This window comes from Pipistrellus kuhlii, unplaced genomic scaffold, assembly GCF_014108245.1.
Source record: "Pipistrellus kuhlii isolate mPipKuh1 unplaced genomic scaffold, mPipKuh1.p scaffold_m20_p_3, whole genome shotgun sequence".
In the NCBI taxonomy this organism is placed as follows: Eukaryota; Metazoa; Chordata; class Mammalia; order Chiroptera; family Vespertilionidae; genus Pipistrellus; species Pipistrellus kuhlii.
In genome coordinates, this window is record NW_023425529.1 from 31,151,776 (window position 1) to 31,177,174 (window position 25,399).

General features: G+C 34.1%; 1 protein-coding gene across 2 annotated transcripts in view; it reads right to left on the bottom strand.

Moving 5' to 3' along the window:
• Positions 1-25,399, bottom strand: part of ERGIC2 (ERGIC and golgi 2) — a 33,875-nt gene that overhangs the window by 2,922 nt on the left and 5,554 nt on the right. Inside the window, exons 2-11 of one of the 2 annotated variants that reach the window (XM_036455504.2) lie at positions 22,656-22,795; positions 17,478-17,586; positions 15,546-15,592; positions 13,915-13,985; positions 12,193-12,233; positions 10,045-10,143; positions 8,103-8,198; positions 5,552-5,607; positions 4,608-4,706; positions 2,461-2,558 (exon numbers count right to left, since the gene is read on the bottom strand). In XM_036455504.2, coding sequence (XP_036311397.1) covers positions 2,461-2,558; positions 4,608-4,706; positions 5,552-5,607; positions 8,103-8,198; positions 10,045-10,143; positions 12,193-12,233; positions 13,915-13,985; positions 15,546-15,592; positions 17,478-17,586; positions 22,656-22,761 — 822 coding nt within the window. In that variant the 5' untranslated portion in view covers positions 22,762-22,795. Of the gene's footprint in view, positions 1-2,460; positions 2,559-4,607; positions 4,707-5,551; positions 5,608-8,102; positions 8,199-10,044; positions 10,144-12,192; positions 12,234-13,914; positions 13,986-15,545; positions 15,593-17,477; positions 17,587-22,655; positions 22,818-25,399 lie in introns of those variants that run through there. The other variant, XM_036455505.2, reaches the window with a different exon arrangement.

Here is a 25,399-nt window from a genome sequence, read left to right on the forward strand (position 1 = left end):
GTGTTTAAAAATTTATTTTCTTGAAAGTTATGAAACTAAAATTATAAACCTACCACACTGCACACTAAGAAAATATTCTATTTCACTCCATTATGTTTACACTTCAAAATCAAGTTTGCAAACTTTCTAAAACATTTCTATTATAGCTCAAAACAACTATGCTGCCACAGTACTTTGTTATGACTTTTATGTCAGACCCTACTTATTTTGATTAAGCTATAACTAAACTGCAAGCTTTAGAATAACAAGGTAAGTTAAGACAATTTCATGTGGACATTACAAAAACCCTTCCCCTATTAACACAATAGAGCCTTATAAAGACATTGTTAAACTTTTCAATAAAGTGATTTCATTTATAGCCCTGATAAGTTCAGCCATGCCAAAATATACTCTCACCACCTCTATGGAAGAAAGATATTTCGAGATTGATCAGACTGTCCTTGGAACAAAAGACTAATAACGATTCCCTCTGGGATGCAGGACCAAAGATAGCCAGCCCTCCCCATTTTTGTCCTCCTCATTCTCCATTTGACCAACTCCAAATACCCCTTTTGTGTTTTTGTTTTGTTAAGTGAAACACAACTGATTTTAGTCATCTCAAGGGCACAAACATATTCTGCAATGGTCAAATGCTCTAGGATTCTATTTTTTAAATTTAATTTAATTATTTTATTTAAAATAGAGGCCTGGTGCACAACATTTTGTGCACGGGCGGGGTGGGGGGTGGGGTTTGGGGGATTACTGAGTCATTTTATAGATACTGCCAGATTCCCTTCCTTAGAGACTATACTGTTTTGCATTACCGTAGTAGCAATGATGTGTGCCTGTTTTCCCCAAAGCCTTGCCACTGTGTAGACGACATCAGGTGGTGACAATCTTAGTGAGAAATGGCATCTCCCCACCCATACAGAAGTTCAGAAAAGAACAATATACAGATAGCCCTTGGGTTATGTCGGACTCGACTTGCGTCGTTCGTGGTTATGTTGCCATCTCCCATTTACAGTATTTATTAAAAAAAAAAAAAAAGTTGTCATTTTGACATATGTACATATGTGCTTTATTTTTTTATTATTTATTTACCACAAGTAAAGTTCAGGAATCGTTATTTTTCTTTTATTTTTTTTTTTATTTTTTTTACTGTTTCACTTCATCACTGCTGTGTATGTGCTCCATGTGAGTGATGTAGATGGTTATGTAGGTGGGTTCGGACTCAGGGAGAAAATTGAGTTAGGTCACACCATAGGAACAGATCCCTGATGTAACCCGAGGACTGCCTATATACTTATGTATACTTTACCTAGTTTCTCTTTCTGTATACACACCCCCCCCCACACACACACACACCAACTTATTATACTAGTACATACTTGATTCCTCCTCTGAGCCATGTGAAAGTTTTAAATACATGACACTTGACTCCTACAATCTTTATTATTTAATCCAAGAATAAGGAAAATTCTACAAGTATTAAGGACAAAGTCATCACAAAGTATAAGACTATTAAAAGAAAACTTTATCTTAAGAAAAGCCTTACAAGTCTTCTGAATACTAGTATTTGAATATTTATCATTCTTCAACAAAAAGAAAACATGATTCCAGAACAGATGAGAAATATTAAACTGTCCAATTCCAGCACTCTGATCCTCACTGTCATATTTATTTATAAGGCCAATGCACCCCAAGGTTGCAAAACATTTGTCGTCTTAAGTAGACAAAGCACAGGTTAGGAAGGCAAACCCTCAAAATCTGCTATCTGAGCCACAATAAGAATGCATGACCAAGGTTAGATACATTAATTAAAAAAGAAGTAACACAGAAATCAGAGAATCTGTCAGCAAATAAAAAAACTGTTTATACCAATACATTAAAAAATTACAAAATTAATATATTAAGATTAAAATAATTAATGCCATCAATTTAATAATTTTGAGTTAATTGAATACAAAACCTTCCAGATTTAAAAAACAAACAAAAAAACTTCTCTTTTTTCTGGTATTTTATTCTCTTAAAATATTAATGCGTTTTGCTGAAACCGGTTTGGCTCAGTGGATAGAGCGTCAGGGTCTATGGACTGAAAGGTCCCAGGTTCGATTCCAGTCAAGGGCATGTACATTGGTTGCGGGCACATCCCCGGTTGAGGGTGTGCAGGAGGCAGCTGATCGATGATTCTCTCTCATCGATGTTTCTAGCTATCTATCCCTCTCCCTTCCTCTCTGTGAAAAATCAATAAAAAAAAGTAAATAAATAAAAAAATAAAAAAATATATACATATATATATATATATATATATATACACACACACACACATATAATTCCATTAAAAAATATATTAATGCATTTCAAATTTTCAACAAATTTAAAAGGGGGAGGGCACCAACTGAAACCACAACCTTATTTTGTAGCAGGAGGAATATAAAATGCTAAAAAAAAAAATCATTTTACTAATTTGATTTAACTTACCCTTTCTGTCACAGAAAACTGATGGGTGTCTGCTGAAATTTTGTATGTATGCAGCTTTGTTGGCACAACTGTAATAAAATACTGGAACATCTGGTTGTCTAGAATAAAAGCAAATTGTGTTTTTTTCCATCAATCCAGTAGCGACAAAACTAATGCCAAACATATCGTCCTATTAAATACATTAACCAGAAATCTAATGCTACTTGTGACTTAATGCCTAACAAAAAATAATTTTAAAAGACTAAATGAAATCAATAAATACTTGATAAAATAATTTCTCTGTAAGCATATTTCAAATAGTCACATACACATCTTTTATAAGACATTTAAAAGGATGAACTACTCACTGAGATATCTTTGTAATCATTACCATCCTTATATCAAATATGAAAAAATAAAAGCATTCCTTTACAGTACAGAAACTAGTAAAAATAGTTACAAAACTATAACCATCATAAGACATACTTTCAGTTTCCTCTAATATCTTAAGATATGTAAGTAAACCAACATTGAATTAGCCACCCTTTGGTTAAATGTAAGGAAACCGATACCACAGCAGAAACTAAGTGAAGGAACTATTCAATGATGGCCTGGGGTTATTGTGTAATCAAAAGGATCATATTTATATAGTCACTAGAGGCCCATGTATTCATGCACAGGTGGGGTCCCTCAGCCTGGCTGACAATCCGGGCTGCAGGAGGGTGGCTGGCCAGGGGGAAGGCAACCCACCTCTTCCGCCAGGCCTGCCTCCTCCACAGGAGGCAGCAGAGAGGCCTTCACGTTGCTCAGAGCTAAAGGACCCCCAAGCCTCACCATGCAGAGCAGAGGCCGGGCCCCACCTCTACTGTGCTCACAGCCATCTTATGATGACATTGCGTAAGGGAGTGACACCATCTAGGCTTTTATTATATAGTATAATAATAATATAATAATCCACCCATATTTAAATAAATTTAAATTTTAAATGGAATAAAAGGTTAAAACAGTAACAAAAGGTACTTGTGCTATAATGTACAAGCATGTCAAACTCGTGGCCCAGCCAATATAACGAACGGTATGTAAGAAATATTTTAATAAAAATTTCATAACATTTTTTCAAGAACCTGTTATATATAATTATTAATAGTGAACCATAATGTTCGCTAATGACTGATTACTATAAACATGTTGCATTCATTTCCCTGGCACACCTTAAGTGCAGGTGCACCATTTCCCTCCACTAATACTAGTAGCGAATATTTTAGCAGCTGTCTGCTATGTCATTAGTCTTGGACTAACTTGTTCAGTGTGCACACAGGAAATATTTCGCTTTTGGAGAGCAAGGAAAATAGACTTATTTGCGTTACGCTCATTAATTTGTGCAGTTATTCAGTGTCTGGTAAATTAATGTTCAAGAAAAAATATTTTTATTAAGATGGTCTATTCTTTTATGTTAACAATTAATCATTTATTTCAGCCCTTTGTATTCATCATGTCTCTATCAAAATAAACCTACGTTTCTATGAAAATTGAAGCTTTTGTTTTTGCGGCCCACATAAACTTAAATCTTGTTTATTTTGTCCATGTTAGCCTTTCAATATGACACACTTGATGTACAACTTCTATCTGTGTTGATAACCAAACCATTCTAGAATAACTAGGTTTCTTATGCCTACAAAATTCTGCAGAGGTTTCCATAGTGGTAAATATTCATTTTAGAACTATGAACCTATTACCAAGAAGAAAATTCTTCTTAGACTGTTGAAACTTCCTTTTGTTCTCATTCTTTCTTTAATGAATATGGGAAAGCAGTTATGCCCTATTAACACATTAATCTTTCATACATTTAGAAAGTTTTTAAGTTCTACTCCTCTAGCCTATATTAAATTCTAATTTTTTACTCTGCTCTATGGCTCTTTTTTTTTTTTTTTTAACATTTTAAATATTATCCACTGGTAGGATAATATTTAAAATGTTAAAAAAATGGTAGGACAAAGTCTTTCCAGACACATCTCCACTTAAATGTTATCAACCACTTAAACTACTTCAAAGATTTATCTGCTTATCTGTTACAAGTGGGTTAAGAGTATTATTACAAATGTATTAATATTAAAGATATTTAAAAAATGCCTAATTGCAAATTCCAACAATAAGTATTAAGTACTTACAATCAATAGCAATTTTTTCAGTTCCATCTAAAGGATTAATAATTCCTGGAACAAGCTCTCCAAATGACAAATGGTCTATTCTGTGAGAAAAGTTGTATGCTGAGGCAAAAAATAAAACCAATTAAGAAGAGAATTATTGTTATTTAAAACACATTACAGATGGTTTCACATTTTTATCTACTTTCAGATGAAAACATCTAAAATCTGCAGGTATAATAAAATAGTATTTAAAACCACATTCATTTTGAGAAAAATGCATATAAATATCTGGGAATTAAATGCATAAAGGTAAGTAAATTCTGATAAAATGCTATATCTCAAATTTCATGATTATATATCAATCAACATCTGAGAAATAATATTACATGTAAGCCTGATAACCCCAAAATAAGTCTTTTCCTGGTCTAATTACCATATAGTAATAGAATTATGTTGTTGAAACCACTGGGATGCTGTCCATGAATCCAAATAATTAACTGATCAGGAATATTTTTAATACCCTGCTATATAGGACCAAACAGATTTTATGACTTTATTACTTTTGTTCTCTAAGGCAGACATTAAAAACTAAGTTTCATGACAATAAGTACAAGGAATTAACTTGAATACTGTATATGCCCATTCTTAGATATTAAAATAAACTTGAAATATGTTTCCTTCATTATCCATAGAAATTAGCAGAAATGTGCACAAAGTAATACAAAGCACACTAGACTGTCTCCCTAACTGGGCAACTTCTGAGTCATGACTAAACAGAAGACAGGAGCTTAAGGACAGGAGACTATGGATTAGAGTTGGTAAATATAATCATTTTCTCCTATGGATATCTGTTTTCAAAATAGTCCACTTTCAAAGCCCTATCTTGCATCTGCAATAAAATAAACAATCAAAACACTTTTCTTTCAAAGACCTCTTCATGGAAAAATATTTCAGAAACTGCTTACAGTCATGATTGACAAGTGCTGCCAAATGTGCATGACCTCGGGGATGTGGAATTGCCCTGAAAGGAGGAAAAAATATTAAAGAAACTAAAGTAATTAGTTAAATATATAACTATTGTAAATTAAAATCTAAAGAGGGATCTTATCTTTTCTAAGTTATATAATTTTCTTAACATAAAATAAAAACATATTTAGCCTATGACTTGTTAAGTCTACTCATCTCAACAATTTAATAAATTGGGGGTTGGCAAACTTTTTTCTGTAAAGATCTATATAGTAAATATTTTAAGCTTTGAAGATATTATGTAGTTAGGCACATAAATAAACTTTCAACTTCAAATAAGCATGGCTAATGTTTTACAGAAAAACATTATTTTTGGATACTGAAATTTGAATTTCATGTATTTTTCATGTCCTATGATATCTTACTCCAAGTAAGTTTCAATGAAGGAAAGGTTATTGAAAACCAGAGGGCACTGGGGGGAAGCATTTTCAGTTGTCTTGGTCATTGGAGAGCTCTATTGGCATTCAGTGGACAGAGGCCAAGGAAGGAAGGCATCCTGCAAGGCGATGACAGTCTCACACAAAATAAAATTGTCTCACATCATGCAAAACCATCCCACATCTTACATGACACTCTTAAAAGGTATTTACATAGGTGAAAAACCTATGTATAATGACCTGAGTCTAGAACTTAACTCCATTTATCTAAAAAAAGTACTTTGTTATAGTTTCAATATACACTAAATTTCTCAGGAAACAGAGGAAATGTTTTTTTTTTGTTTTGTTCACAGTATTACAAAAGTTGTTCACTATTTCAGAGTATCAGTTACACAACAGAAATACCATTCGTGATATGAACACGTTTCAGTCTGCATATGCAGCTGTTGTAATAGACATATAAGTGGCAAGCATCTGCCTATTTAATGTAGTCATGCTCAACAATCTGCATATTGAACTAAATAGTTCTTTATAATACAGTTTAAAAATGATAATATGCCTGAGAAGTAATATGAGATCGTAAAAAAAAAATCAATATTGAATTTGACAAACCTATTACCAAAAAATTAGGAGTGGTTTATAGGATATTTCAGAGATGATAAGATACAAACCAGACGCTTTTCAATTTGGCCTCTCCTATTGCTGGAATGAGTTATCACATGAAGAGATAGGTGAAATTGGGCACAAAGGCTATAATTATGGATGTTCATAGAGTATTTGTTAGCAGAATTTTGCCCTTTCACAGTTAGCTTTAGAGTAGGATATTGTTTGTTAGGTTTGAAGTAGGATATTGTTTGTGGGTGTCAACCTGTGAATCAGGAGGTCACAGTTCAATTGCAGGTCAGGGCACATGCCTGGGTTGTGCTCAATCCCCAGTAGGGGACATGCAGGAGGCAGCTGATCAATGATTCTCTTTCATTGTTGATGTTTCTATCTCTCTTCTCCCTTACCCTATGAAATCAAAAATGTATTTTTTTAAAAAACAAAGAATATTAAAAAGAATTGGACAACAAAGACAAAAAATGTTTGATCTGATCACTATAAATACTGAAATAATTTTGCATATATGTCTCTAAATATATATACAATCTTCAGCCACTTTCTTTCCTGCTTTGTAACCTTTCCCTGAGTGTAGATGTCTTTTTCTCCTTTATATATAAACTTGCTAATCATCCACTAGTATGAACAGTTATGGTTATCCTCAATAAAGCCTCTGCTGACAAGCAAAGTAGGTGAGGTATCTTGTTATATAGTTTCTTATCAACCATACTTCTCCTTTTTAGATTCAATGCAACTATAATGATATAGTTATTAGTTCAATTTTGGATTCTCTCAGACTGTCTGTACGAAATGGACAAAAAATCCCTTTTTTCACTGTTTCATTCTTAGTATCTAGCATATTACTTTGCATATAACAAGTACTCAAAAATGTCTTTTACAATGAAGATGTTCAGTTCTGCAACTCAAGACAAATAGAGGAAGGGAGAGAGAATCAGAGAGTCCATTCAGAAATTTACCAAGTATTCATTACATAACAATTTCTGTGAAGAGTGCAGCTTATGAAGGCTGATGATCTAATATTTTTCCTTAACTGTTATCTAATTTATCTTTTTCCCAAACACTACTAATTTCTAACGATCTCAAAATACCTGTCTCAAATTAGTTAGGATTTAGATTTTGGTGACAATTACCAAAGAGAGAAAAAATACCATCCAACAAAATAAGCAAATTAATGAAATGTCTAGGTAAGAACTTCCAGGCTACTAAAACTTGGTAAGTAGGTTTTAATTCATATTGTACCTACAGCTCATTTACTTTAACATATAAAATATGACGTGACCGTTTAACTTTATTTTAAAGTAGTATTAAAGTTAGTAGTCTTCTCTACCCTGAAATTAAAGCCCGGACAAATCTCAAGACATCAAAAATACAGATACAAAACATTTTAATCTCTCTTAGTAGTTAATTATATATTGTTATTTTAGCAAAGACTTTACTTTTAACAAACTGACAACTTGTCTAAAGTATTTTTCAGTAGGTGAAAAGAACATACTTGCCCACAGTTATGTGAAAATTCCCCGCTACTTTATTGACATATAGATGACCATGAATTCTGCAAGCATTGGGAGGCTGTGATAAATCATCTTCCCTATTATAACAAGATATGCAAGGATTATTTACAACACATACAATATCGTCACCAGTATTGATCTGTAAGAATCAATTTCCAGGTAATTTTCTAAATGTCAAAAGTGGAAAAGCAGTTTTTTGAGGTCTGTACATTTTTTAAAAAGTATATATCTATGAAATAGAAAAAAAATTCATAATTATTATTTGCACATTACATTTTCACAAATCTAAAATTCATGGTTCTTCAAATCTAACCAAAGGAGTAAGTCCCATGATAGAAGAAAGATTAAAAGTAAATAATCAGTTCAACAAAGGCAACTTTCATCATCTGTTTTTGGTACTTAAGAGGATAAGAGAGGATGGGACTATAAATGAGGTAAGAGAAAGGCATGCCATCTAAGTTCAAATAGACAATGACATTTTCTTTCTAAGCAAATGTAAAAACTTTTCAATAGTTTTAGATTTAAATGATCATTTCATGATTATAACATTTCCAACTATCAGTTATTCTGATCTATAAAAAAAGTTTAAAAAAACCCACAAAATTCCTAATCAAAATTCATTCATCCTCATAATATTAAATGCAATTAATTTGTTCTTAAAATATAACAATTTTATATAGAGGTATACCATGCACACATAAGAGAAAAATTAAATAAAATGAAATACAGTGAACACTTAAGCAACGCAAGTGTTAGGAGTACTGAAATTCACATATAGCTTTTGATTCCACCAAAACTTAACACAATTGTCCCTTAGTATCTATAGGGGATTGGTTCTAAGACTTAAGGATACCAAAATTCGGGAATGCTCAAGTAGCCTGTATAAAATAGCATAGCATACAGTTGGTCCTCCACACCTGTGGAGTCCCAACCACGGATGGAAAACAGTACAGGTTATTGAAATAAATCTGTGTATAAGTGGACCTGAGTAGTTCAAACCAATGTAGTTCAAGGATCTACTGTATTTGTGATAATACTGATCAGTATCACAGACTATCGATATAACTTTAAGAGTAAAAGGACAACTTAATCATACAGAATGATTACATTTTCTGAGAAATATGATATCCAGAGAAATGAATCAATGCTAAAATGTCAAAGTAAGTATATTAATAAATAGTTGAACATTTAAAATATACACCTCACCTTAGTGAGAGTGCTGTTGAACTATTAAAAGCATCAACAAAATGAAGAAAACCCACTGAATGGAAGAACATATTCACCAATACATCCGATAAGGGCTTAATATCCAAAATTTATAAGGAACTTATACAACACAACAACAACAAAGAAAAACACAATTCAATTGAGAAATGGGCAAAGAACCTGAATAAACACTTCTCCAAAGAGGACAGACGTACAGATGACCAAAAGACATATGAAAGGATGCTCAATGTCACTAATCATCAGGGAGATGCAAATTAACTACAATGAAGTATCACCTCACACCTGTCAGAATGGCTATTATCAATAAATCAACTAACAAGTGCTGGTGAGGATGTACAGAAAAGGAAACCCTAGTGCACTATTGGTGGGAGTACAAATTGGTGCAGGTACTGTGGAAAGCAGTATGGAGTTACCTCAAAAAATTAATAATGGAACTAACTGCCTTATGATCTAACAATTCCACTTCTGAAAACATATTGGGGGAAAAACCCCAAAACATTAATTCAAAAGAATATATGCACCCCTATATAATGCAGCATTATTTACAATAGGCAACTTTTAGAAGCAGCCCAAATGCCCATCAGTAGACGAGTGGATAAAAAAGTGTTACATCTAGCCAATTATTCAGCCGTTAAAAAAAAAGAAATCTGACCTTTTGTAACATCATGGGGTGGACCTGGAAAGTATACAACTCACCTTGATGGAAGGGGAATTGGACTTTTAATAGCACTTTTAAATAGCACATCTTGAAGTGAATGTTCTTCTTGTAGTCTACTCTGAATCAGCTGCAGCATCCTAAATATAACACAAACAATAGCTTACAAATACAGTAAGATACACAAAGGAAGCCAACCCTTTTTAAATAATCATAATAATTAGATGACTAAGCTAAGCCATATATTTATTATTATAGGACTTTATTCTAATCCTGGAGGTCCAGTGCATGAAAATTCATACACTGGGGGGTTACTTCAGCTCGGCCTTCCCCCTCTCACAGCCAGGGAGCCCTTAGTGGATGTTCTATTGATGGCTTAGAGGACCGGGCCTAAGCCGCAGTCTGGCCTTCCTCTGCCGTAGGCGACTGGGCTGATCAAGGGGAGGTGATGCCCCCATCACGCCTCTGCTGAGCCACTGGCAGCAGTCTGGCCCTGGCACGGCAGCTGCCATCCGTCCAGAAGGACATCCAGAAGACGTCCGCTTTAATTAGCATATTATCCTTTTATTAATATAAAGTATCAAGTTTTCTTTGTTCATTTTCCTTGAAAGTGGAGAGTGAGGTAGGGTGGCTATACGTCTAATAACTGAGCTGCACAATAAAACTGTCTGATTTCATCAATAATGGATGTGCAGTCTGAATCATTAATAAGTAGCTTTTGCTCATCTGAATATCTAAATTCATGCATGCATGCAATAATTATACAATTCTTACTTTTTGTCAGGCTTAAATAACATGTTATAAATACAGAAGAAGTTAGACAAATAAGAAGCCACAGAATAGATCAGATATTCTTAAAAGTGGGTAATAACTGGAGGATAAAGCCAGAGCTTTATCAATTTCTCATCTCAGCCCAGGCCATGGTGCCATTTAATATCACCAGGTATCTCCTTTTTTGAAGAAACCTGAGCTTTATTCTATTCCAACACCATTCTAAGCAAAGTAATATATTCTACCTGTAACTTTTACAAAGAATATCAACATATAAGGCAGAGGATTATAAAAAAACAAAGTTACAATCGAGAACACATGAGCAGATTTTCTTTTTTTTTTCTTTTTTATTGATTTTAGAGAGGAAGGAAGAGGGATGAGAGATAGAAATAGAAACATCAATGATGAGAGAGAATCATTGATCAGCTGCCTCCTGTACGCCCCCTACCAGGGATCGAGCCCGCAATCCAGGCATGTGCCCTTGGCCGGAATCGAACCTGGGAACTTTCAGTCCGCAGGCCAACGCTCTATCCACTGAGCCAAACCAGCCAGGGCATGATTTTCTTTTTAAATATACCTAGCACAAAGAATAAATTGGTTGCTTGAAGATTTTTTGTACAAAATGTGTATGTTCACAATAACTTATGAAATTATTCCAAACAACAAAACCAAAAATAAAAGTTTTCCTCTTAATATTTCTACCTTTGTGCCATATTATCTTCTATCATTTTCAGCAATAACTTTGTATCTTCAAAATTATTTTACCTTCTTTAATTTTCACTGAACATTGTTTCAATATTAGAATCTTGCAAGTAATCTATCCATCAATAATGATCCAATTAAGTATAGTTTATTCATAAAACAAGACTGCTACATGTACTTAAATGGGAAATTGTACAAAATACCATGTTAGATGAAAAAAAGCTTGTTATTGAACAGACATGAAATTATCCCATTTATATTAGAAAAAATTACGTATAGCACATTATATTGTATATGAACAGAAAATTTCTAGAAGGCTACACAAGAAATCTGATTCTTACCGCTAGTCATTAGTACTAGGTTTATGGAATGCTGAGGAGGCTTTTACTTTTACATTGTATCCTTTCTGTCCAAAATGAATGTTAATCAATGATCAAATATTGTTTTTAAAATTTTTTTAAATAGTTAATAAAATTTTAAATGAAACCTAAAGTGTACTATGATTCAAAGTCCATTAGATATAGAATTAACATGACTTTCTTAAGATCTGGTGAAATTTTTGAAGGTGTAAAGATTATATTATATGATATATTCTGCTAATATTTCATCCAGAGATATGCCTTAGTAAATATGCCAATCTATGAAGTCACAATAAACAAAATAGACAAAATGGGATCTAGATTTCTTTGGACCACAATACTTAGTATACTTATTACCTCTGCCACTCTTTTTGCTGTGGAGAAAGATCAAACATTACCTAAAATAAAGAAAAACATAATCATCAACATTGTCTATTTCTCTTGGCTTTTATATAATAATTTTTTTTAATGTTCTTTGAACAAGAAACAAATTTATAGTGTTGTAAAAAACAAGTATTCCTGTTTATATTGAATCTTCTATCTTTAAGTCAACCTAAAAATTTTAAATTATTTTTATTTAAAAGTAGTATAAAGAAATATTAATAATTTAAATAATGCCAGCATAAAACTTTAATTAAAAAGGAAAAAAGGAAAAGAGGAAAAAAAATACAGTGTAAGTGTAATATTAAATCTTCCAAAGCCCATATTCTTGCTGGGATAATCCATGATCAGATCAACATTCTTTTTAAATGAGCTTAAAAAAAAAAAAGAACTGTAATTCTTAAATGTGTTAATCATTAAAGAATAATTCAAGAAATTTTATTTGAGCATTAACTTCATCAATTCAAAATCAGACGTGGCTACTTTTATTAGAATGAAATATGAAAGCTTCTCATGGTTTGAGACAATATCTACAATTTAAAATTAAATTGCAACAAAAAGTCCACTTTTTATTTTCATAAAAGTAATTCTTAATAAAGCATATTAATTGTACTTTTTAACTTATTAGCATTATTAGTTATCCCTCAATAATTGGGCCCTAACTTTCATTCTCTCTTTACAAATACTTGCTTTTAAAAAAAAGAGGAACAATCCCTCATTCTATCAAACAGTTCTGCCTTTGTGCCTTTGGTTATTTAATTATACCAACCTGGAACATCCTTCTCCTGTAATTATGACCATTATGGCTTTCTAAACTCTATAAATCATATACACCAAGTTAAATTGTCCCATCTTTCTGATTTCAATAAATTTATTCTGATTTCTTCTCCTGCTAAACTTGTCTGCAGCATGATTCCCAACTCTCTTCACACCACTGCACACAAAGGTAATGCTAATATCTGAAAATCACCATGGAGTTTCTCCCCAGTTACCTTATGAATAAAATGATTGGAAGTAGAGACAGAAAAAAATGGCGTGATCTGCACAAAATCTTAAAGGTAGAAAATATAATCACTAAATTTTAAAACATAATGAGGACATTGAAAAGAAGATTGGTCCTTTTGGATCAAGATAATCTCCCAGAACTCAGAGGCAAAGTTCAAAATATATATTTAATGTGAAGATTAATAAAGATACGGAGAACCACTCCACAAAGTTCAACATCATATGATCATTTGAAAAAGAGGTGAAAGCAATGCTTTGAATAGCATTATAGCAAACAAGCAAAAACACTTAAAAAGTAAGATTACCAAGGACCAAAAACAAAACAAAAACTAAAGGAGATACACCCTTGGATATAAAGAATAAATATTTGATTTCAAAAGTGAAAGAATAAAAAAGCATACAAACTCTAAGAGAAAACTATTAGAAAGCATTAACAAAAATATAAAATAAGAATAAAGTTATAAAACAGACATTAAAGGCTTATTAAAAATGCTAATAATGGTTATCTCAAGATTTTAGTATTAGATAAAACTTTTCACCCCTAAATTTTTTACAAATAATATGGATTACTTTTGCATTAAGAAAATATGTTTTAAAAACTAGCTGAAACAAAACCAATAGAAAATACCAAACTATTTTTTAAGGGGCAATTTCTCAAAGCATATTATATTAAAAAACATGAATCAAACTTACTGGTTCATAAACTAGACCATCTGCAGATGCAACCATTGTTTCTGCTAAATCCAATACATCTGCTCCAATATCTGCATTTAAAAAAAATTAAAAGTTTTACATTCTATGCTAAGTGTCAAACTGTATCTGAAATAAAGTAACAAATTAAGATGACTAACAGAAAACTCACTTTCCTATACTGGTTATAATTATAGATTTGATAGAAATTAATAAAAAAATGTTTTTTCTATTTTTTACACAGTAAAAAAAATGACTCAGCATTTCATGGTAAAACATATAAACTTTATTGAAGAGCTTTTCAAAACTTGGAACCTACTCTCAAGTAGTAAATGGCTGCTACACAAACTATTAATTACAAGGATTATTTTTAGAGATTAAAATAAACCTTAAGGCAAAGCTATTTATGAATTTTTAAATATCGATAGAAAGTTCATTTTGAAAATGCTAAAATTCTAATGGTGTTCAAATATCTAAAATAAGGTAAAATAATATATTCAGCATTAACACTAGCTCATAATTTGGATACAAATTATTTCTCTTAAAACCACTAACGTAAGGAAAAATAAATGGAAACAGAAAAGAAATCTAAGTCTGTTCTAAGATAAAATCTCCCCAAAAATAATTTCCTTAATTGGGTAATACTATTTAACACTTTAAAAAATTTTATCTGAACTACTGAATTCTTGTCTCTACTTTTCAAGTGGTAGTTTAAAAGACAGCTTCCATGCAAAAGCATCCTCATATTTTTTTTTGGGGGGGGGGGGAACTTGCATTTTTAGATTTTTTAAAAAAATGTATTGATTAAGGTGCTGCCTATGTGTCCTTATTCCCCCATTTCCCCCCTTATCCCTCCTCATGCCCTCCCTCACCCCCCTGTTGCCTGTTGGTTAGGCTTATATGCATACATACAAGTCCTTTGGTTGATCTCTCCCGCTTCCCCCCACCCTCCCCTACCTTCCCTGCGAGGTTGAATGGTCTGATCGATGTTTCTCCTCATTTTTTAAGAGCACTACTGATTCAGCACTACTGAACCTCCCTCTTATAATTTAACCAATATTCAAAATATCCTAAAATTATTCTATTTTATTACCTAAAATACATATTAACTTTTTTTATTTTTTTACTTCTACCAATATAATCAAGTAGTAAGTGAAGAAAACAGAAAAGAAATCACTATTAACTTAAAATATTTTAATACGCAAGAGTAAAAGTAAAGGGCGGTAAGTTAAAAGAGTGAAACAGGATATTCTTGAAGAACATAAAAACTGGTAGTTCACATAATAAATAAATAAAGGATGTACCTAAATTAAAACTCTGATTCAGATAGATATCTCTCTCCCTCTCCCTGCCTTGTTCTGAAATCAATTAAAAAGATACACATATTTTAAAACTTGGATTCACAAAAATTTCCTCCTATATTTTTTAATTATTTGAATGTGAAAGTTAAATCTCTTCTCTTTCTGGATAAGAAATTTAAAGAATATACAATAATTTGGGGAGAAAAACAACATACATTATTAAATAGCACTGCAACAGCATGTTAAGACATCATAAAAGAAAAATAAAGTTAAAAGACAATGAGTGGTTTTTACTTTTTACTAGCAATTGTTTAAACAACTATATGTACTTACACTGACACTTCATGGCAACAGTAATATCTATATTGATTCTCAATTTGCTAAAAGACATAAAAGAAACTTTAGTACTTATCAAGTAATCAACAAAACATGAGAAATATAAAACAATTTTATGAAAAACTAGGATTTCAAAACTATGTCGATTAGAACTTGGATAGTATTTTTTATGGCCGAAGTCACTTTAAAAGTTAAAATTCTATTTTGCAATTATTCCAAAAGACTTTCTGATTTCACAGGTTTTTAATATAGTACTCTGCAATTTAATTTTACTAAATTAAGTAACTCCAAGAAACTCAGAAAAATAAGTTTTTAAACTTTGTTTACATAAGCCTTATATAGAATATTCCTTTAAAACTTTTAAAATCAAGAGTTAGGAATTGCAAGTCTTTCTCCTCTATTTATCAAATAAATACTATACATCAGGCATTATACCTGACTCCTTACAAATATTATCTCCTTTATTCTTTATCATGGACATGTAAATTGGGTAGCTTCACAGTTCTGTAGATAACACAATGGTGTTCAGGGCAGTATAAATGCCTGGCTTAAGATCACATACCTATTGTATTGGCTTATGAAAAACTAGGTTTGTGTGACTTGATAAATGCAATCAAATTGCCATAAAAAACCTCTCATGCTTCACGTTTTGCATGATCTTCCTAAAAGGTTCAACTAATGCTTTATTTCCAAATGATGAATTTAAATTGAATTAATTTTTAAATATTACAATCAATTAAGCACCATGAATAACAGAATGAGTACTGTCAATATTAGTTTTCACCATGAATAACAGAATGAGTACCATCAGTATCTGTTTTCCCTGGGCTATCAAAACTTTTTTCACTCTAATAATTTGAATCTGGTTTCAATAGAAGTTTTTAGAGCTCTAAAAGATTTTCCAATAAATTTTTAGAGCTTCACAGTCTTCCAGTTGTCTAGATTCAAGCAGTGCTCTAATAATCCAGAGGTTTATGCACAAGAGATATGGTGGGAACCAGTGATGACCAATTAGGCAAGCTTTTGCGGTAAGCTATATTAAGAGTCCATTTGAAAAAAATTAAGTGCTTCATTGGTGCTACAAATAAACAAAGTAAGGAAAATAACAAATCTTTTAAAAACCTACATTATCAAGAATAATACACAAGGTATAGATAAAGAAGCTGAGGCTCAAAAGAAGTAAGTTGTGTGACTTACCCAAGGTTATACAGCAATTTATAAATGTTTTACTTCTCACTAGTGTCATGAGTAAAGTACCATGATTATTTTCCCCATTTAATAAAAAAAGTACCTGAAGCATATACATATACAGATTTAGTAACTTCCATAGCTACTAAATGCAGAACTGGGATTGAAATTGAGAAGTAAATGTCTCCCTTATCCAGTACAATCTTTATAATATAAATCTGTTATCTTTAATCAATTAAAATCCAAATACTACAAATAAAATAAGGTATACTTTGTCTCTTTATTAAGGTAGTATATTTTCAAAGTTTTAAGTGATATTAATTATTTACATTAAAGTTAAATTTAGATATAATTTATAAAAATCAAGTTACAAGTATAAATAATGTATATTTAAAGAATATATTTTCCAAATTACACAGATCAGTATTTCAAATTCTAAAGAGTAAACAATTTTAAAACATTAAATAATTCCTACCTGTTCAACACATTAAAATAAAAACATATTATAGTCTCCTAACCTTTTTATACAGTGCATATTAAATAAGAGAACCTCCCTCTTATAATTTAACCAATATTCAAAATATCCTAAAATGATTCTAATACATTAATTATGAGAAGTTATCAGAACTAATTCTTCAGAACTAAAATAAACCAAATATAAAAGTTAGACATTTTTAAAAAAGGTATGTTATCTTTAAAACAATTTGAATCTAAAGGTATTTCAAGAAAAAAAAAAGTTACCTAGAAAAATCCTTGTCTACTTCATATTCATACTTCATCCATGTATCCTGATATACTGAAAATTCCATTATGGTTAATAAAGCCATAGTGGTGAATGCTATTAAAGAAACTGAGAAATCAAACAAAAAAGAGAGAATTAAAACAATTTTGTAAAATAATAGGAAACTATTTTTAGTGAAATTATATATATATATATATGAATGTCTTAATGCTTGTCATGTGAATTATTACAATAAAGTTTTTCTTAAAATGTCCAGTATAGATTTTTTCTAAAACAGCTCAAAAATATTTAACAAACACTAAAATTAACTCAAATATTTGTATTATTGAGAAAGCATTTTATTTCTTCAATATTACAAGACATCAAACTTTTACTTTCTTATACATAGCAGTGTCAGACATAATAAATATTTCACAATACAAATTTGAAAATAGTCCCCTCATAATTAAAAATGGGTCCATGCCTGCAGCCCAATTAAAAAAAATAACATACATCTCAAATCTGTTATAACACTTTCATGTACTTTGGAATCTCCTAAACATACTACTGCATTTATAAAAGCAACTCAAAGGTGAGAAAAAGGAAAGAATTATCATATACTATGACAAAACATCCTTAAAATTTATTGTACCACGAGAACTTGCACTATTTTTATTAATAAAAATTAATCATGAGATTAGAAATAGCAAGCAACTTTATACACATTTACCAAATGAAACATATCGGGTCTAGTAATAATTAATGTCGTTTTTAAACATTCGTTTAAAATCTTGCTTGGCGTTGACTTGTATTGACATAACCTTCAAACACGTGGTATCTACAGAACGTGTGAAGTGCAATTAACAAGTTTTGCTTGAAAAAGTTTGTGTTTGGTTTGGTTTTTGTTGCAAAACTAGGGCTAAGAAGATGGCGGATGAAGAGCATATTCGGCACTGCATGCTTTACGAGTTCCAATTAGGAAGAAAAGCAAGTGAGGCTGCAAAAAACATCTGTAGTGCTCTTGGTCAAGATGCAGTTAGCGCCAGAAAATGCCAGCGTTGGTTTGAGAAATTTCGCGAGGGAAATTTTTCATTAGATGACAAGAGTGGTCGAGGCCCTGTGTCCAATTTTGATCAAGAAGCTCTTCAAGCTCTTTTGGTGCAAAATCCTCAAATTACCCAACAAGAGCTTGCAACAACTTTAAATTGTTCACAAAAAAACAATTTCCAATCAACTGCGTGCACTTGGCAAAGTCCAAAAGTTTGGAAAATGGGTTCCTCATGAGTTGACCGACAACAACTGTAATCAAAGAGACAATTTGCAGTTCGCTCCTCTCTCGTCAAAACCGTTTGCCGTTTTTAGAGCAAATTGTTACCGGAGATGAACAATGGGTGCTGTATGTTAATTTGAAAAGGCGGCCTCAATGGTTGGACAAAAATGAGGCTCCGCAGCCCACGCCAAAACCTGACTTGCATGCGAAAAAAGTGATGTTGTGTGTTTGGTGGAATTTTTTTTTTTTTTTAATTTGTATATTAATATATTTATTTATTTTTTTTTTGATTTTTTTTAATTAATTAATTTTTTTTTTACATATTTTAATGATTTTTTTTGCCCCCCTCCCTCCCTCCCCCATATCCCCTCCCTCCCCATAGTTTTATGTCCATTGGTTGTACTTATATTGTTTGGTGGAATTTTAAAGGAATTCTTCATTATGAACTTTTACCATCTAACCAAACCATTACAAGTGCAGTGTATAGTGCCCAATTGGAAAGGTTAGCCCAAGCTTTAAGAGAAAAAGAACCCGCGCTGATTAATCAGAAGGGCGTAATTCTTCACCACGATAACGCACGACCGCATACTGCAAGAATCACTGCTGAAAAACTGCGCCAGTTGGAATGGGAAGTTCTCCCTCAACCTGCATATTCTCCTGATATTGCCCCTTCCGATTACCAATTGTTTCGTTCTTTGCAAAACTTTCTTCTTGGAAAAAAATTTAATAATGAAGAATGCCTCAAAAATGCATTGACCGAATTTTTTGCATCAAAATCACAAGAATTTTACAACAGAGGGATTAAAATGCTTCCTGAGCGTTGGGCACAAGTAGTAGAAAACAACGGCAACTATATTGTTGATTAAATTTTGTTGTATTGTTTAAATAAATTCGATTTAAAAAAAAGTATTAGAAAACGACATTAATTATTACTAGACCTAATATGTTATTAGCTCTTCAGAGGAAAATAATAGTAAATACTGTTATAGTTCCATATTTTTCTTACATATTCCATTATTAATTTATTTTATTTAACAACTAGAGGCATTGTGCACGTGCAGGGGAGGTAATCCCTCAGCCCAGCCTGCACCCTCTCCAATCCAGGACCCCTCGGGGGATGTCCGACTAACAGTTGGACATCCCTCTCAAAATCCAGGTCTGCTGGCTCCCAACTGCTCACTTGCCTGCTTTCCTGATTGCCCCTAACCACTTCTACCTGCCAACCTGATCACCTCCTAACCACTCCCCTGCCAGCCTGATGGATGCCTAACTGCTTCCCTGCCAGCCTGTTTGCCCCTAACTGCCTTCCCCTGTAGACCTAGTCACCCCTAACTGCCCTTCCCTGCAGGCCTGGGTCCCTCTCAACTGCCCTCTGTTGCTGGCCTGATTATCCACAACTGCCCTCCCTTACAGGCCTGGTCCCTCCCAACTGCTTTCCCCTGCTGACCATCTTGTGGTGGCCATCTTGTGTCCACATGGGGGCAGGATCTTTGACACCATCTTGTGTGTTGGAGTGGTCAATCTGCATATTACTCTTTTATTAGATAGGATAGATGCCTGGTGCACAAGTGGGGGCCAGTTGGTTTGTCCTGAAGGATGTCCCGGATCAGGGTGGGGGTTCTCTTGGGGAATGGGGTGACCTGGGAGAGGGGGTCTGTGGTGGTTTGCAGGCCAGCCACGCCCCCTGGCGACCCAAGCAGAGGCCCTGGTATCTGGGGTTTATTTATCTTCTACAATGAAACTTCGTAGCCTGGAATGGAGCCAAGCTTTCTGCTCGCTCTGTGGTGCTTTCTGCAGCCGTTTTTGTTGGGATTGATTTACCTTCTATAATTGAAACTCTGTAGCCTTAAGAAGAGGCCTAGGCTGGCCAGGTTGTATGGAAAGCTTGACTTCCTCCATGGCCGGTGAAACCCAAGCCTCCCTCCTGTTCTCTGTGGCTGTAGCTATCTTGCTTCAGTTTATTTGCTTATTTGCTCCTGACTGGCTGGTGAGCATGGCTTGTGGGTGTAGCAGAGTGATGGTTAATTTGCATATTACTCTTTTATTAGATAGGATTACTTCTATCTGTACCAGGTACTATTCTAAACATTTTATAAATATTAACTTATTTAATCATTACAGCAACCCTATTACGTAAATACTGATATCATCCCCATTTTATGGATGAACAAACTAAAGCAGAGGCCAGAGGTGTATGATTAACGTCCTCAAAGTCATTTAGTTAGGAAGGAAGAAGGGTGATTTAAATCCTTACATCTGGTTCCAAATCCAAGCTCCTATTACCCTATGCTGCCTCTCTACAGTAATGTGAAATTTAAGAATTTTTATTATAATGTATAAATTGATTTATTCTTAACCAAAAAGGCACTGAGCCAGTTTCACATCATTAAATAACTTCTTCCAAGTTAAATTATATTTGTACGTAATCATCCTATTAATATAATTATACATAACTCAATAGCAATAAAGAAGTAAAATTGGATTAACTTATTCCATAATGTTTTAATGAGTACTGTTAAATGTTTGGACTACACTGAGTTAGATGCCAAAGAGATATCTATAATAACAAAAGAGTAATATGCTACTTTGAATGGACAGCCTAACAACCTTCCGGACATCATTCTGTACATCCTTCTGGACTAAGCCACAATGGCAGGGGCAGAGGCAGACATAGTTAGAGGCAATCAGGCAGGCAGGCAGTGTGGTTAGAGGCAATCAGGCAGGCAGGTAAGTGGTTAGGGGCGATCAGGTAGGGAGGCAGAGTGGATAGGGGCAATCAGGCAGGCACACAGGCAGGCCAGTGGTTAGGAGCCAGCAGTCATGGATTGAGAGAGGGATGTCCGAATGCTGGTTTAGGCCCGATCCCACAGGGATCCCAACTGCCGGTTTAAGGATCGGGCCTAAACTGCCATTTGGACATCCATGAGAGGTCCCGAACAGCAAGAGGGTGCAGGCCAGGATAAGGAACCCATCTGCTCCCCTCATGCTCAAATTTCATGCACCTGGCCACTAGTATCCTAAATATAAAGAGGTAATATGTAAATTAACCTTCATGCCCTCACAAGATGCTGCCTACAACCAGGCTGGCCAGGGGTTAGTGAAGGACAACCAAACAAATGAACAGCAGGCTGTGGGGCATCCAGGCCAGCAGGGGGGTTAGTGAGGGATGACCAAAAGGACGGAACAACCAGGCTGGCAGGGGGGATTAGTGAGGGATGACCAAATGACGGAATAGCAGGCTGCGTGGGGCGACCAGGCTGGTGGGGGCTGTGAGAGGCAACCAGGCCAGCAGGGGGGGCAGATGGGGGCAATTAGGCTGCTGGGGGCGCAGTGAGGGGCAACTAGTCTGGCAGGGGGGCAGCAAGGGGTGACCAGGCCAGCAGGGGGGATAGTTAGGAGCAACCAAGCCAGCAGGGAGGGTGGCAGTTGGGGGCGACCTGGCTGGCAGCAGGGGCAGTTAGGGGTAACCAGGCTGGCAGGGGGGCAGTTAGGAGCGATCAGGCCGGCACACAGAGGCAGTGAGGGACAATCAAGCCAGCGGGGGGAGGGGGGGGGGATGATAGTTAGGGACGACCAGGCAAGCAGGCAGGTGAGCAATTAAGAGCCAGTGGTCCAGGATTGTAAAAGGAATGTCCAACTGCCAGTTTAGGCCTGATCCCCCAAGGGGTCACAGATTGGAGAGGGTGCAGGCTGGGCTGAGGGAAACCCTCCCCCCCTCCAACCCCCCCCCCCCCCTGTACACGAATTTCATGCACTGGGCCTCTAGTGTATAATAAAATTATAGCAAAACAGCATCACATAAGGACAGACCAGTTACAAAGTTATATGTTGATGAGTTCTTCCTCATGGCTCTATTTCTGTATGTTGTTAAATGGATCACTCAGAAACTCCATTTAGTGTAACAGTTTTAATTTGAATGGATACTCACCTGTCCCCCCACTGGCTGAAGTCTCTACATAGCTCTCAGGAACCTTTGGAAAGGCATCCAACTCTTTCACCAAATTTAAGGTTTTTTTTCGATTCAGTCGCCTCATCTTCAGGAAAACCTTCTCCTTTCATATAGTCATGCTAAGAAATAAACAATGAATAAATGTATCCTCGAAAAAGATAAAAAGGTTTATTTTTTGAAACTGATAAATGTCCTTAGAAGAACTTAATATTCTCATTCCTCCTTGAAAAAAACAAAAAGCAACTTAACATTTATTCACAAATTTCCTTTTTTCCATCCCCACCCTGACAAACACAAACACATAAAATAGGGAGGGGGAAAAAAAAGGAAAGTAGTCAATCATATTTATAATATTTAAATACACAAATCAAAATACATATTTCTCCTATTAAGTTTACACATATAGGATATCCCAAAAATATGTGCATACACTTTAACAGCTGATAACTCACTTAATTTTCACTCCTTTTCAGGTTCAAATGATTTGAAACAAGGGATGAAGCCAGACTAGACTTTGAACAAAAAAAATTTATCCTAAAGTGCCACTTGACTTTTTTTTATGGTGATACATGAAATATAAAGTTTACGGCATAAAACCGGCACAGTGGCCAAATTGAGGGCACACAAATACTGAAATAAATGATTCTAGATGTTTGTGATTCCATTGCTTCGAGTTATCAGCAGTGCCTGGACCAGAGCAATTATCAGCTTGAAAATAGTCATTAACAACAACAAAATTCATTTTTGTGGATTCTTTTAAATTTTGAAAATGAACTGTATGTAAATAAACACTGGCTTTATAATCATTCAAAGTGAGCACACATTTTAGGGGGACATCCTGTGTAGAAAAAATAATACATTCTCACTAGTAAATGACAATGAAGCAAATTAAGCATGCTCATACATTGCTAATGAGAAGATAATTATATACCATTCCCCTTTTGACTAAATTCCATTTTTAGAAATGTATCTTAAGGCAACAATCTGAATTATGCACAAAACTTGGATCTTAAGGATATTTCTCATATTGTTATTTATGACTATTGAAGATAGAAACAAACTCATGGTATGCAATATATACATAAAAATGTTAAAAAGTAGATCATGGGAGGACTTTAATTATTTTACTTACAAACTGTAACTTTTATGACTGACTTATAGAAATAACATAGGTGATACTATAAAGCATTACCAGAAATCAACTATATTAATAAAATAAACACTTAACTGAGAATAAATCAAATGGTACAAAAGCCATTTAAAGGGAAAAAAAAATGTCTCTAGAAATAAAAAGCAGAAAGATTTGTCTAAAACTTAATGGGTGGGGTTAATATAGAAAGAGTAAGCCACAGAAAGGACATTCAGAGAAAAAAAGGATTGTCAGAGAAATAAAAAGTGGCAGCAACCATGAATACTGTCCAAGAGAGCAGGTCTAAACAGGGACATTACTAATTGGTCCAGGAAGGCACTACTGTCCTAGAGTGAAGCTGGATGCATGTACCCTGTTTCTCCAAAAGAAAGACAATGTATTATATTAATTTTTGCTCCCAAAGATGCGCTAGGTCTTATTTTCAGAGGATGTCTTATTTTTCCTTGAAGAAGAATACGGTACACATTTATTGTTAAATGAAAATAAAGGAAATTTATTACCTGTATACAGTACGGTAGTACGGTAGTTGTCAACACAAACCAGACAAACTGAATCCTACATTATCAAGAATTTACTCATTTATTCAATGACAATCATGTCATCATCTTCTGGAACATCATCATAACAATCTAATTCCTGAATTTCCTGGTGAATTTCTTGTGACTCCATTTCTTTCAGAATCAGTGGACCAAATCTCTCATGTTTAGCAATAGCACTGTCTTTAAATGAGTAACGTCACTGGTTGCTAGACGCCAATCGGGGTGGCCCTAATGACCAGTTTACGGTAAATTAATTTTCATTCTGAGATAGAGCCTAGGGGGGCCTTATTTTCGGGAGGATGCCTTATATTTCACTCAGAAGGAAACCTGTAAGTAGGTCTTATTTTCAGAGGATGTTTTATTTTCGGGGAAACACGGTACTAGTATAGGTAGATTTCATTTGCCATTAGCAACATCCAACTAACTCCCCTTGGTGATTCCACGCTCACAAAGTGGGCTTCGGGTTATAATTATGATTCTCAAGATTCTCAAGTATATGGTTTTCCTAAAAAAAACAACCAAAAAAAAACCACACAAAAAGAAACCCCCCAAAAAACATGTAGACAAAATAGACGATATTTTCTAATTCCCAGTAAAGTTATAAAACTAGTATTCTCATTTGTAAATTAAGCTTCTGAGTGTTTGTTAAGCATAAACCAGGCTCCTAGACCAATCTTCCTTTAATCTATCAATTCCTATTCATTTCTCCTACTGGAGTTAAATGTTAAATATGTTCAATCTTCTTATCTCTAAAACTCTCCATTAAAGCTCAAGTACAACTCCAACTATTGATCTCTGTCTGCATACCTATAGGCAAACTAAAAAGAGTAAGTTGTGGCCCTAGCTGGTTTGGCTCAGTGGATAGAGCGTCCACCTGTGGACCAAAAAGTCCAGGGTTCAATTCCAGTTGCAGACTGCAGGCTGCTGGTGCTGGTCAGGGCATGTGCAGGAGGCAACCAATCAATGTTTCTCTCTCAGATGGATATTTCTCTCTATCTTTCCCTCTCTCTTCCACTCTCTCTAAAAATCAATGG